Below are 14,883 nucleotides of genomic sequence, written 5' to 3'. Positions count from 1 at the left end.
TACGCAGCCTGAGTAACTGGGGTAGCTTTTACTCTATAGTGGGGACCAGTACATGTTGCCAGTGTTCTGCATTTCTTCCTACAGGATGGGACACTTCAGCAATACAGCTCCCAAATTTGGGGAAGCGTGTGGGTAACAAAACTGAGTGCTTTCCTTTTTGTGGTCCCAATAATAAGGTTCTTCAGCTTGCACATGACCTCTGCAGTCTCTGTAGCCAGTAACCTGGGTGCTGAGGCATCTTGCTGGGTCTGGATTCATTCCTTCACCCCCATACATATCTTTATAGTGAAGCTAAGGGCCAGGGGCAACTAGAGAAAGTTGCAAGAGTCATTCACATCCCTGCAAACAGCTTTAAACTCTTCCAGCAAGAGGTCAGTGGAAAAGTATCTTATTGTTTGCCGGGTCGTCTCAATGCACAAAGCAGGGCTCTGTTGAATGCGCACTAACAATGTTATTAATGTTCGTGATGCATCAGTGTCATCCCCTGGGGGGAGGAGGAACCCAAGGCGGCTGAATTGCACAGGCCATACCAGCTAATGAGATGCTCTTGTTGCCAGGCCTGACAAATAAGCTTCTGTTAATCTTCATTGTTACCGTTTTCATGCTCATCTGTGTGTTCGGGAGGGGGTGGTTTTACGGATGCTTGGCTGAGGGATGGCAGGGTGACCCACACTAGCTAATGAGCAGGCTCCAAAGGTGAGCTGGGACTTTAAGAAGAGGCAGACATTCAGCAGGGGAGAAAGCCTTGAATCCTTTCAATAAAGTAGTATGTTGGAGTGAGTAGTTGCAAGAAGTAGGAGTTCTGCAGAGGACAGAGATAAAAGGAGGCTTTCAGGCAGGAGAGAGGATTCCTGCCTTTTCCAGATGTAGCATTTGCATTTGGAGAAGGAGAACTGCCAAAAGGCCAGGCTGATGAAGGATGCTTTGTGGTGCTTCCAGCCTATGAAAAAATGCAGTACTTTGAAAGTTAGGTGCTTTTGGATTATTAGGCAAGGGATGAAATAGGCATCGTAAGAGGAGTCGCATTCCCCCTCTTCTTATGGAGGACTGGTCTCCAGTGCATTATAGAATTACTACCTTTTTTTCTTCCTTTTTTGTCTACTTTCTCTTAAGGCTTTTTTAAAAATACACTCTTGCCTCAATCATTCAGCATCCTCATAAATCAGAAAATTTTGTCCGTGCGGATTTATGACACGTGGTTTATATTTAATTTTTTTGTTGACAGGCATATAAACTACTGAGCCCTGGTTTACTGTCCAATAAGTCCTGGTCTCTGGCAGGATAAATAGTGTTTTTGAGAGAAGATTGAATTAATATCAGCAAACAGAGAATTTTTGGCTTTAACAAGTAAATGTTGCTTTCTGCTGTTATTTTGTCTATCCTAATATATGCTCAGAAAATCTCCAATCTTATCTCCATTTCAGATACATTCAGTTCAGATATGCTCACGTGCCAGGGAACTGTATAAGTAGAAGTAGTGACTATCAGTTTAAGAGAGCACTGACCCAAAATAGACCATTTAATAGCTTGGGGCTCTCATGGTTCTTTACAGGTATCCTGAAGAAGTTTTGCTAGTTGTGTCTGCTATTTCTTATAAGGCTTTATTTTCAAAATATCAAAGCAAATTTCTGATTCTAAATGAAGTAGGACACAGCTTTACAGAGACACATGTCAAAAACGTTTTACCTCCAGAGCAATGCAGCTAGGTAACATTCAACTTGATGCCTGCCTCATGCCGAGAGTGGCTCTGCTCTTCCAAACATTTATGCACGCGGGTAGTTTTCTACACAGTGAATAACTGTATTGAATTCAGTGGGAGCACACGTGCACCCAAAGTTATTTGTGTGTGTATTCATGTGTATGTTTGTTTGATGGGAATGAAAAATTCTGAAGAGGGCTGGGATATAAAGGAGGTTTATTCATCAGTAACCTCCTCTGAAAATCATGTTAACTCTTCTCTCTTGCCTGGAGATGGACGTGTATGGAGTATGCGCACACAGGCTTTGGGGCCAACACAACAAATTTAACTTGAATTAAGTCACGAGCTTTCAAGGGATGAGGGTAGGTAACATCTGTTCTCAGAGACTCCTAAACACAGATGTCCCACAGCAAAACCAGTGGAGAGGCTCAACTGGCATGAACATTTAGAGATTTTATATAGCAGATAAATTGTGTGTGCCCTGAATGCTCTTTTTATGCATTTTTTTTTTACTAATATTTCATAAAGAAAACCAAAAAGGGCTTGAAAGCAATTTAGGTATGTGTCTTCATCTGTATCTTTGAGGCGACCTTTTAGTTGTGTAGCTGTAAAATTGGAGCACCAATAGTCTCCATAAGGGAATGGAGCTGCTCTGAGGCAAAGCAATAAGCACAAGGCTATGCAGAATACCTTTCTGTGGCTGTACTTGCTGTAAAACAACTACATTTTCACTGTGGTTTGTTGGCTTCAGCTAGCACTTGCTCCACGATCAGAGGGAATTCAGCCATCAAACAAGGTTTTGCAGGTCTCTAGTATAAAGGACTAGGTCATTGTAAGCTGTCCAGTGTGTGTTGTAGGCAATTGATTTATTGTCTCCTATTTTACATAAATACATAAATCTTGTACCGGACATGAAGATTGTGCTCAGTTCTTATCTCTTGCTTTCTTTTTGCTTTCTTACCATGCTTGACTGCATCAGCTTTTCTGCCTTATATTGACATTTTTTTTTTGGTGTTGTTTTTAACTGTCTCTGGGTTTTTTCATTATCCTTATGTCCCTTGGATATTGTTTTCTTCCTTCTCAGTATGTTCTGTCCTGCTTCCCCCAGCATTGCTACACTCATTTCTATTTGTCCCACTGGTACTGTGTAAGTTGGATTTATTTGCTCTCTGATGTATTTCTTCCATCACTTTTTCTCTTTCCCGTATCTTTTCATCCCCAATCCCACATAAGAGATAACAGAGGGGGTGACAGGAGTGTCCTGGACGCAGGTGAGATCCTGAGGCTAAGTGGGCCCTCACTGCCTTGCAGAAGTTGCCTGATGGCTGGATTTGCTGCTAGCATAGACTATAGCCAGGACAAGCTTATCTGGGGCCATAACAGAAACTGGGAGTAAACCCTTGTGCCACACATGCATCATGCTCAGGGCAAGGGTCTACCCGCACCTGTGTTAGTGGCCCTAATAATTAACCCTCAGCAATATGGGGAAACCTGCTCTTTTGCTCCACTAGAGGCAGCTTCTTTCAAGAGAAGTGATGGAAACCTAATTTGGCAGAAATAAAATCATCAAGGTCTTGTGCTGGTTTGTAACCTGTAATTTTTGTAGAACTTGTCTCTGTGGTTTGCCAAACAGAAATTCGTCATCCCTGGCCTGAAGTTACTGGGTAATTAATCTTCCATGGTGGATAAGGCGGGATGGGTTTTCGGTCTCCAGGCATGGAGCGCTATGAGCTAACCCGCAGCACCGCTGAACCTTTTCTCTCTCCCCTACTTCTTCATTTTCCCATGACCTTAGGAAAAAAAAACTCTGCACTTCATAGGTCTTTTTTTTTCTAAATCACACTTTATGGAACACAGTTTTAATACTGTACGGTGCGTGTTTAATGATGTCCATATGGGTTTGTGGGTACAGGAATTAAATACATAACGGTTCACGATGACATAACACGGAAATGCAACTCCCGCAGTGCTGGTGTGTAGGCTGTAAAGGGTTATTAATAAAAATGAAGGTTTTAAATAGAAAACAAGCTTAGCAGCACCGTTTTGGCCTCAGGCCCATCTCTGAGTGATGGAAAAAAAAGAGGCTGGAATATATGGTCTTTCCTCAATACATGAAAATAAATACATTTTACCACCATCGCCTGCTAAATGTTTCAGAGAGAAAGCTGCAGGCCTGATGCATGGCATCTCTCTTCAATCAGAGCCTGAGCTCAGGGAGGTCTGGAGGGGATATTTCAGCAGGGTGCAGAACACATCAAACAAATACTAAGGGGGAGATTGATGCCTTAGATTATTAAAACGGGGTAAGGCCACAATGTTTTGATTGGCAAAACCTTTCAACAGTCGGACATTAGTGTTTCAGAAGAGCAAACCACTCTGTTTGTGGGTGAGCCAGGAAAATAACAACTCACACAGTTTGGGGGAATGACCTCAAGGAAATCCCATCCCATCTTGTAACCAGAGTTGCTGCATCAGTAAGCCAAGGAAATTACATAATGCACCAATTAATATTATAGACAAACAAAAGCAAGTTTACTCTTCTGTGTTCAGCTTTGTCCTATCTGCAGTTGTCCCAAACCTTTTGTTTTAAGTCTTCAGAATAAATGCGACAGCAGTGGATGATGTGCTGAGCATCTCCCTCTGAAGATGTTGTGTCTGAGACATCTCTCACTGATTTCCCACCAGTGTTTAGTGACAGTAAGTGTGTGGGCAGCACCAGCACAAACTGAATGTGGTCCTTCTTTTGGCTGGTTCTTTACCCAACATTTTTGCTGCAGTTTGAGATGGTCCCAGAGCAAAACACATAGATCTAAATGCACCCAAACTAATTCTAGAGTCTGTGTCTTGGGATTTTCCACATTGCAGTCATGTCTAAGCTACCTCCAGATTGTAGTGCAGGACAAGATTAATGCTTCCTAGCAGTTGCATGAGGGTCAGGACATGCCAGAACCAAAAGTGATCCTGCCCTGCTTTCAGTGTTGTGAAATCCCAGTACTCCCAGTGGCATCTCTCTGCTCCTCCTGCAGTCCCTGCTCTGTCTGCTCACATCCTTCAGCTCCAGCACTCACCTCAGCCCATCCTCGCACCTCTGGATCCCGGCAGATGGCTTTCCCCAGCAGACAGCCATGGAAGATGCAGTGGGAATGCAGGAGGAATAAGACTTTCCTGCTTTATTGGGTGCTGTCTGGGGCAAATTCCCACCGTCTGCTAGTTCCTTGGTGCCTGCAAGACACAGATATTGTTAGCTCGGTGGCTTCTGTCAAACCACCAGATAATTCAGCAGAGGAGACCTCGGCCTGTTGTATGGAATTGCAATTCATGCTGAATACACAACATTGTGTTTTTTCCCACCTGACCGTAGCCAGGACAGTGAACAGAAATGTGGGAACATGGGACAAAATACTCTCCCTGCACGCCTGGTCCTCTGCTACTGAGTTCACCCTTCAACCTCCTGGCTTGAAACCAAGATCCTCCTCTAAAAATTGATTAGAAAAACTACTCCCTGCTCATGTTCTGCCAGAGAGGTGGCTGGGCTGTGTTGCACAGGGCATGCTTCCACCCCCTGCTCCCATACTCTGGGTCATCTCAGGCATACCTAAAGCTTTTGGAAAACGGTATTATGTCTATTTTTCCAAATTTCTTGGTGCTGTCAGATGTCTGTTGTTTGTCTTCTGAAACTGATCTTTTCAAAAATAGGTATTATGTCCCTTTAAATAACACAAACCACATGGGAATGGGATTATTTTTGTCCCTAGCTGCCTATAATCTATCTTTTTTCTTTTTTAGTGAAACCAGAATCTTCCCAGGGATTGTTCCTAAGAATATTACTGAAAAGAAAGTGTCGTGTGAATCATACAGCAGTAGTAATGGCAATAGTACTGCACTGCCCTTCTATAGAGCTACCTCACCATAAACCTTGAGGTACAAGCCAAACATGAACCCACTCTCTCAACTTGACTGTGAAGTACAGGTTTTATTTTAGAACTAGGGAAGCAAAAGTACAAAAGTAGTCTTGAAAGGTCACCAAGGCTGAAACAGGAGCCACGAGGTCTGAACTCTAGCTTCTGTTGTGACTCTCAGCATACTTTCCATTATTTGCCTCTGCAAACATCACTAGCGCATCAGCAGTTTGATTTGCTGAGATAAAACTCCCTGTATCGCAGGAGTGGGTCAACTTCCATATCAATTTTTGGAAAATGCTATATTTGAGGAAAATGCAGCAAAGAAACTTCAAACTAGTTTGCCCTAGGTTACAGTAGGACTAGGATTCAGGATGCCCTTAAATTCTCTGCTTCAGCCACTGGCCCTCCAGTCCTCCAAACAAACAAAGACTCACCCCTTGCTTGTAAGCATGTGAAGGGGGATCTTTAGCTCAAGATCAACCTCACCTTGTTGTCTTCCTACCCCAAACTGTGGTGAATTACCTCACCTAAAGTCCCTCTCCTGAGATGAACAGCAGATACCTGTGCAGAAGAGACACAAAGACTAGTCCATGCTTTTTCATACGCCAGGACAGCACAGAGAGCAGGATGGGCTGTAGCGGTGATGTGGATGAAGCAACTGCTTTCATGCACAGACTCTGCCCCATGTCAGTTGTGGAAAGGATCAGTGTGAGCGTGGAGGAAGGGAGGAGGGCTGATGGTTCCCTGGGTCTCCTTCTTCTTCCTCAACCAAATCTCTGTAAGTACTGGGAGCACAGTCTGCTGTAGAAGAATAAATTGCTCAGGAGCCTACACTCTATTGCAGCTGCTGGCATATCAGTCTGTTCGGGGCTGCAGGCTCGGCTCCCTGTGACACTTGGCCGGATTATTCTGTCTGCAAGTCCTTGTCCAGAGTCAGCCCTGGGTGTCTCTTGATGTCCTCTGCTCTCCGCTTCAGCTGCCTCCTCCACTGTTTGTCCTCTATGTCCCTTACTGCAGCGTCTGCTGATAGTAGCTTGTGTTGGAGATGCCCCCAGCCCCACGGGGCTGTTTGAGCAGTCAGGCAGCTGTGTAGTTTGGAGCTTGAGCAGAGCTTTCCAGGTCCGAGTTACCTCCCCAGGCTGGTGGAAGAGGGATGTGTCAAAAGTGCATTGTCCTTCCCACTGGCTTTGTTCTCCCCTGCCTGTCCCATCTTGTTTCCCATCCCTAACTCTTGTGCCTGTTGACTTGGGAGCTAACATGAGCACATCTGCCTTGGATAGACCTTTAACTGCCTGACCTCCCCCTCAGGAGCTACTAAGAGTTTCCATTGGTGTGTGCTCTGTTACCCACGCCATCCTGGCCCTTGTTTCAGTGCATCTTTTCCTCCCGCAGGACCCTTTACTGCTCTGTGCCTCCTCACTAGATTTTGCGGTCACCAAATGTGTGGTCTTTCCAGCAATTCATACCGTGCAGCAATCTGACCGAAGGCCCCCTGCTCTGTCCTCCTCTGTGGCCACTGGTGCTGAAGATAGACCTTGTCCTATGCAGAGCTGTCCCTGAACGTACCCGTGCCAGTGGGTGAGAGAATGCGCCCTTGCATGTAGCTTTTGTTCTCAGTGTACAACCCACCTCCCAGAGCAGCAGATAAACACAAACAGCCTTTTTCTGCTGTTTAATAAGCAAAGCGGAGCAGTTCTGAGCCGGTTCTTTAACAGCAAGGGCATCTTCACGTCCTGAGCCTCATGTAAGTAAATCTGTCATCAGGCTTTAGTCTTTCTTTTGTATAACTTTATGTAGCAGCTCGTCTTAAACTTGTAAAGACGTTTTCTGGGAAATTATGCGTGGGAGGTGGGCAACTCCTTCCATGTATTGCCAGCTAATCCGTAATACTCTCCTTTATCATAATAAATGAGGCAGGTTTCTCAAAAGCAGTATCTTGTGCTGTTCTTTTATCTCTTTTCTTTTGCTTTAAGTCTGGAGATGGGGTTCTGCCCTGGATGTGCTTTAAAGCACAAAATGCAGAGCCAGGACTCCTGGCTTCTGTCTTGAGCACTGGATACTCATGGCTGTACTAAATCCTGCTTGCACGGTACCTTTGTGAACTGGAAGGGGCTTTAGGTATGCAAAATACTGTGTTTAGCCATAAATGTTATTAAATGTAAAGGAGGAAAAAAAATGTGCCACAAAATGTCCAAGAAACCAGGAAACTGGAACTTTTTCCACTCTTCACCTTGGGAAATAGAAGAACTTTTACATCCCACCGGTGCCTTGCTGTCCCACTTTCCCAAAGTGCTTTGTACAAATGAAAGCTCAAGGTCTTTGCAGATTCTCGGGACAAAATGTTTTGCACCCCCTGGACTCCATCATCATTTCACACCTCTTCTCTTCTGTTGAGCCATGACCCCCCTCCTCCAGCCTGGTAGGTGGCACAGGAGATAACACATCATCCCTGTGGAGGAAAACTAGCACAAATGTATCTTGGAATTTGGCAAAGCACGGCTCTCTGCAGCAGGGCTCATCTCCCCTTTAATGGAAATTAAGTTTCTAAATCTTTTTGTCTTTCCCTCCTTCTCAGTTTTACTGTGTGCTCTGGGGTGAAGTTTTGTCATGCTACATTTATTTCTCCTTGCCAAGACCTTCTTTATAGCCTTGATTTAAAATAAGTCCAATCAGACACAGTGGAAGGCCATCATATTCCACTGCTGGGGATGGGCTTTGGCATTTATCTTTTTTCCAAGGATAACAGCACATTCGTGTTTGTGTTCTGTGTGTGTCTTGGGCTTACACAAAAACTTAAGGATCTGATCCTGGTGGGTCATGCTGGCAGGTGTCCAAACCCCGTAAATCTGGTCACTGTGCTTTTCCAAATGTTTATTGTGCTGTTTAAGCTTTTATGGGCTCTTGTGCGTATTACATATGGTCTGAATAAATGTAACGCAGTATTACTGTGCTTAGCTGAGATGCAGAAGAGCCTCCAAGGGGATCATTAGAGCTGGGGCAGCCATTGCCGGCATTTGGAGATGAGTTTCTTGGTTGAGCTTTCCCGTGTTGGTGACTTCAGCCCTGTTCTGTTGGTTTTTAAATGCCACTTGATCTGAGGTTGCAGGGTGGAAATAAGAAGCAAAGAGTTGCAATTTCTTGGTTTCAGTCCAGGATTCTTGCAGCAAATCTCCCCTTTCTGAAACTCTAGGACTGGATTTTGCACGTATTTGCTGTATTTCCTCTGTGCTGCTGCTGTGGCAAGCTCTGCTCTGTTGCCAGTGGCACTCAGGAGAAACCTTCAAGGAATCATAGTGGGGCAAAAGTCACCTGCATTGCTGTAAGTGAGGAAACAACTACAGACTCCATATAAGAGCCAAGGCAGTGTTGTTTCTTCAGATAGATGGCAAAGAGGATACTCCCTGCCCCTCCAAGCCTACAGCTCCTCTTTGATCCTGGAGATCAAACATGAGCTAGCCAGACTGAGCCAGCCAGACTCCAGCTGGTGAGAGAAGGGGCAGAAACAGGCATTGTGTTTGAGGGACGGCAGTGAGAAAGTGGTACCTGGCCCAGGCCACTTCTTCCTCTCGTGACGTAGCCCCAGCAGCGTTCAGGGAGTGTGCATGCTGCTGGGAGAGTGCCATGGTCCTGTTGCTTCACATCCTTGCTCTCTTCTGTCCCAACTGCATTGAGGAAAGAAACTGCAGAGAAAAGCCAGCCAGGCTTTAGCCAGCCCTAACTTTACAGCCCTTGCTGTAAAAGCAGTCAAGTCAAGACCTTGGGACCTTCAGAGAATGTCCTGCAGTTCAGCTGTGGGTTTTCTTTCACTTGGCCAGTTGGCCTTCTGCTCCAAGCTCTCCTTCTAGCACCGTCACTTCACTTCCACCGCTAACCACACTGGGCCCAGAAAAATAATGGGCTTGTAGTTGAGCTTGCTGCTAACACTGGCTTTCTTCAGCTTGGGCTTTCTGCTCCATCGCCCCTGACCTGTCTGGCTATTCAGATTGCAAGTTTTGGGTCAGAAACAAGGAGGTTTGTGTTTTTGCAGCAGACATACAGGCCCTCATTTGGGTTGGCCATTAGGGCTGGTGTAACATATACCATCAGTAATTGCTCTCTTCTGAGGGACATGCTGAAATAGTGAAGGCTTCACAGAGGCACGGGAGAGGGATGGAGGAGGCAGATGGACATGGGACTGGGAGGAATGGGGGGAGGGCCAGAAGCACTAGGAATGCGAGGTTGTCCTTTGTCTCTGGAGAGCTGAATTTGACACTGCAAAATCTATTCTGATTGCTTTTTACTTCTTAGTTTGCTTTTTACTGAGACTAAAATTCAGATATCCTCTCTGTGTTGGCTCAAATATTGCGCCAGTGGAAAAATAGCTAAAAAAGAAAGAAATGGAGAAAATGTGCATTTGCAGCTGGAGCTAGAGTGCTTCTGTCTATAAAAATGGATGGTTTTCTCTTCCTTCCCCATTGCTTTAGGCTGAGGATTAAAATGTGGGTTACTGCTGGCTATGCTGAGATAGGAGCAAAACCTCAGGTAACTACCGTGACTACATTTAGATAATTCCTTTTGCTAGGTACCTGATGCTGGATGCCACATGCAGGAAGAAAAAGTGACAGCGCATACTGCAATCTACTTGGGTGTGAAAGTGTTGATGTTTTAGACCCTGCTCCTCAGGAGCATGGGGACACTGAACAGCATTGAAGTGTTTTGACACCTGAAAGAAGGAGGGAAAGGAAAGAGGGCATCTGTTGGGTTTGACAGAACCATTTTGCTCCATATAGAGCTTTTTCCTATGACCTCTAAAACATGAATACGTTTGATGCAAGGTCATTTATGGAAGAAATCTCTTCTGCTGTACTCTTCTCTCTTTGACCTTGAAGCTATTAACATCTCTTGGGTTAAACAGAGACACAGGAAGGATAAATGTAAGCAATGGGTAGCACTAACACTCTGGTTGTGATGGGCTACAGCTTGCATGATGCCAACAGCTTCACTTCACCCTGGCCAGTTGAATTGGGAAAATAATAGGAAAATAATTGTGGCATGCAAATGGCCTGCCAAACCCAGCATGCACCTGAAGTTCTCCCTGTGACATGCTGTGAGGACTTTCCTCAGGCTGCAGTGAGGGAGAGGCTGTGAACCACCTCCCCACAGGGCACCAGCAAAGTCCAGCACTCAGGGAAGATCCTGCAACAAACTCTTGGTTCTTGCTGCAAGGGTGGCTGCGTGGTGTTCAGCACAGCAAGCAACCTCTTAGGGGTTGTATAACATTACAGGGCAGACACCATGTGTGGTAACACTGTTGATGTCAGCTGAGTTACGCTGGGGATCAGTTCTTAGGTTTTTTTGGAGGTAAGAGGTGGAACAGTTTATTACTCAGCTTTGCACCACGCTGCGGCGCTCACCTTGCTTTCCGCTGCTGCACTTCTGTTGTTGCTGGTGCTGCTTTGACCTGCAGGAAGGGTTTGAACCTGCCCGTGCAGAACTCACAGAAACAGAGGTGTTGCAAAGTGCTGACTTGGCAGCTCAGAAACCTTCTCTCTCTCCTTGCTCAGCCCACTGACTCCTCAGCAGGCTATTCCCATTAAAAGCTACAATGCTAATTCCACTTCCATGTGCAGCTGCTTCCCAAAACCTGTGGTTGACACTGCTTTTTCTGGAAGGGAAAAAATAATGGTGACTGTGAGCAGAGAGACTGAGATGAATGTTATCTGAATCTGAGGTGGACTCAGGATGTGGGATTGCAGCAGCAGGTTTTGCCACTGGAGCTGATACTTGAAAACAGGTTTTAGGGGGATCCATTTATCGGATTGATTGTTCCCAGGTTTGGAAAGTCAGTAGTTTTGAAAATGGAGAGCAAATTCCAGAGTCTTGGAGTGTTGCAGCCACTTTTGAAGTGTTGCAGCCACTTGATCAACTACTATATGAAGATGTTTAAAAGTGTGTTGCTAATGGGAAATGCTGTAAGGCCTGAATAGATCCCAGGGTGTGTGACAGCACACAGAACTGGGGGACACCTTGAACTAATTCAGTATTTTAAATATCTGGGACTTGCCTGTCTGTAACGTTGAGAGAATAGGCTAAATTCATCCAACTTTCCTGAAAATAACAGGCTTTACTGGGAGCCCACCTGGCTATTTGGCTCCATCAGAGCTTGGAGGTTCTGACAGGGAAACTGCCAAAAGTGTGGAAGGTGCCATTATGGTCACACAGTTTGTTGGCAGCTTCCTTTCGCCTGCAATATCTATCCATGCCAATTATCAGCGCTGCCACGTAGGCACCGTACTTATGTCTCGAGCACATCTGAGAGCAGGGGAGTAGGTGGAAGAGAAGTGGCATAGAGAGGGCTTTTTGCTGGAATAACCCACCAGCTTCCCTTTCTCTGCCCCTCTGTCAGACAGCCTCAGCGTGGGATGCTGAAACCTGAAGCCTGGAGTGACATGCTGCTGTTTCAGCCACTTGGGTTCTCCTCAGTTCTGCGTAAAGGCAGGAGTGAGGGCAGAGGGTCTGAATGCAAGCATGCGGTGTGTTCCCTTAAGCCATTTGCAGTTACTCTTGGGCTGCTTAAAGCAATGTATTCTTTTATTGTCATTTGAAGATGTTCATCCCCAGCCACTTGTTTCTGCCTGCTGCTTCTTTCTCCTAGCTCGGATTTCTCCACTGGCTGCCCACATGAGAAGGAATGGAAACATTCATTTGCTGCTCTGCAGCACAGAGAGGACATGAAGGAGTATCAGGGAATGCAGCGGATCCACTTTTCTGGGAGATGTGCTTGGAGAGGAGCTCTCAAAGTGGAAAGAAGCTGGTTTTGCCAGCAGAGTCCTTCTGTGTCAAGCACGGGTGGCTCTGGGGCTCCCACCTCTTCCACTCTCACACTGGATGTTGAATCAGCTGTTTGTGCAGCCCGGCACAGTGCAGGGGACAAACCCTCTGGCAGAAGGGTGGGAAAGGGGGACAAATAAAGGATTTACAGTGGGTATGGTTGGTTTGTTTGCAGATAGCCTGCTGCAGGCTTGTGCTCACAAGGCAAACCAAACCACCAGAGCTGCTCTTAGGCTTTCCTCCCTGTAAGTGCTTTGCTGGTGGGTCCTGCTGCAGGCGTCAGGGGCCGGCTGGGAAGAGGATGGCAGGGGCGGCCTGCTCCTGCATGCCTCCTTCCTCTGCATGTCCCAGGGCTGCAACATTGCCAACCTGCAGGGAGAGGGGAGGGAGGTGGGAAATGGGGTGACAAGAACAAACTTCCTGCAGTGGAGCCAAGCGTGAGGGCCAATTCTTATCACAAGAAAACAGCCCTGATGGGGGCAGCCAGAGAGGAGCCTGTCCCGCTTTCTCGAGCCCCTTGCCCTGCAGCTCGCCCACAGCACAGGAGCCTCGCTGACTCCAGCATGTGGCCCTGACAGCTTTGCCTGCCGATACCCATGCACCTGGGAAATACAAGGGCTCACGGCTTGGCAGCGCTGAGGGAAATGCCATCCAAGCCACATGACAGGGAGAGGCAAGTTAGCACCAGGCTGCCCGGAAGCACAGCTGCCCGTGGAGCAGCTCCCGCTGCTGCAGGTCTTGTGTTGGGAAAACTGAACCATGCCTGTTGGGGAGCTTGTCGGGCTGTGTGTGCTATGGTGAGTAGCTTCACCTCCTGTCTGGGCTACGTCTGCTGTGCACTAGCCAGGTTTTGGCTTCTTGGACAGGACCCTGCTCTCCTCCAAAAACCAGAGGCTAACAGGCAGGGCTGACCCTATCCAAATTTTGTCTCAACACACTTCAGTCATTATTCATGTCTCTGGTGTTAAGTGGAAGCAGGTGGGAGAGTAACCCCCTGCCTGAGGGGCAGGTTACACAGGAGCTAGAAAGTGAATTGTGCTGCTCCCACTGAAGGCAGAGCAGTCCCTGCATTGCATGGTCCCGTGTTGCTAGTCTAGGGATGGACTCCCCAAAAGGCTCCTTAGCTCTAAAAGGAGAGCATGGTGCCACAGTTGGAGTGTGTAGCAGCAACCTCAGTGTGAGAGTGGCAGCGCCTGGGCTACCTGGGCAAGGTGGTAGTGACACTGCCTGCACGTCACTGCTCCCCAAGCCTGAGGAGCAGTGGATTGTCCCTAGGTCCTCTTCTATGAACCTTGCTGACTGAAGATGGCTCTGGAATCCAAGGTCTGTAACATTTACTGAACTAATATCACTTGAAGGCAAATGCTGTGATATCTAATGTGACTCAGCTGCTGCCATTGGATCCCCCCTTGATGAACACCTTGTCTCTTCTATTGCTTTTTTTTAATTGTCCCTTCATTCCAACAGTTATTCTTGTAAGTGGTGACACAGCTCATTTGGTCTCCCAGCAGATCCAGTGTAGGGCCACCCAAGGGCACTGCTTATGAGCCTGAGGTGTGGGTGGACCTTGGTGTCCTCCAGGAGCAGTGTCAGGAGAGGGCTGATCTCATGAGTGCTGCTGCAGGGAGGACTCGTGAGAAGAACAGCATGAAGATCAGGAGTGTGAAGGCTGTATTCTTGGAGACCATGTGACGGGATGAATTGGACCCTTTATGCCAGCAGGAGGACTCACCAGTAGGGAAGGAACAGCTTATTTTCCCAGCCTTGCACAAGCTCTTTCAGTGTGTCCTGTCCTCCTTGCAGACCACATTGAGACTGCAGTGAAATTGAGTTGGTGTCTAGTGTCTCCCTCCCATCTGTGGTATCTGTTTTACGGAGAGCTTCCCCTGGGAGAGGCCATTTCACTCTGACACCCTGTTCTTCACTAGCAATGGCTGGCACAGCAAACTGGGCTCCCAGCAGGGTGGGCAGGGCTTCACCTGTCCAGTATTCTTCCCTTCCCAGAAAGCCAGGAGAGGGACTTCTCAGCACTCTTCATCGTGCTGGAGGGCAGCCAGGGACGTTAACAGGCACGTCCACCCCTTGTCCACAAAATGCTCCATGTTCAACATTGCTCCAGAGAGCAAAGGTTTCTGGCTGGTTTTCACAGAAAACTTATCCGAAAGTCCATTATGTATCAAAAACTACTAGATGCAGGGAATAATATTTTGGTTTTGTGTGTGTGTGTATATACGTGTAGATGTGTACAGTCCTACCACAGCCATAGCTCACCATCCCTATATCTAACTTTCTATTTAAAAATGAATGGCAACGCTCGCGCTTCATAGGCAACCTGCAGATCCGCGTGGCCAAAAAACCTCACCAACAAGACACGCAAACTTAAAATTTTTAAGGTTTGCACTTCGTGGTTTTTGCAGAACTCTTCCACCCTCTTGCAAAGCCGTATTTGTTGCATGGCTTGTTGCAGCCTGT

The 14,883-nt window shown here is 46.7% G+C and overlaps 1 protein-coding gene across 4 annotated transcripts in view; it reads left to right on the top strand.

The window, feature by feature from the left end:
* Positions 1-14,883, top strand: part of SH3PXD2A (SH3 and PX domains 2A) — a 258,532-nt gene that overhangs the window by 129,060 nt on the left and 114,589 nt on the right. Inside the window, exon 1 of one of the 4 annotated variants that reach the window (XM_074875219.1) lies at positions 7,294-7,345. The exons of the other annotated variants lie outside the window; for them this stretch is intronic. Within the exon in view, the coding sequence (XP_074731320.1) occupies positions 7,344-7,345 (2 nt within the window). The 5' untranslated portion in view covers positions 7,294-7,343. Of the gene's footprint in view, positions 1-7,293; positions 7,346-14,883 lie in introns of those variants that run through there. 4 annotated transcript variants of the gene reach the window in all.

Source organism: Strix uralensis, chromosome 7 (assembly GCF_047716275.1).
Source record: "Strix uralensis isolate ZFMK-TIS-50842 chromosome 7, bStrUra1, whole genome shotgun sequence".
Classification (NCBI taxonomy): Eukaryota; Metazoa; Chordata; class Aves; order Strigiformes; family Strigidae; genus Strix; species Strix uralensis.
This window is presented reverse-complemented; position numbering and strand designations above follow the sequence as displayed.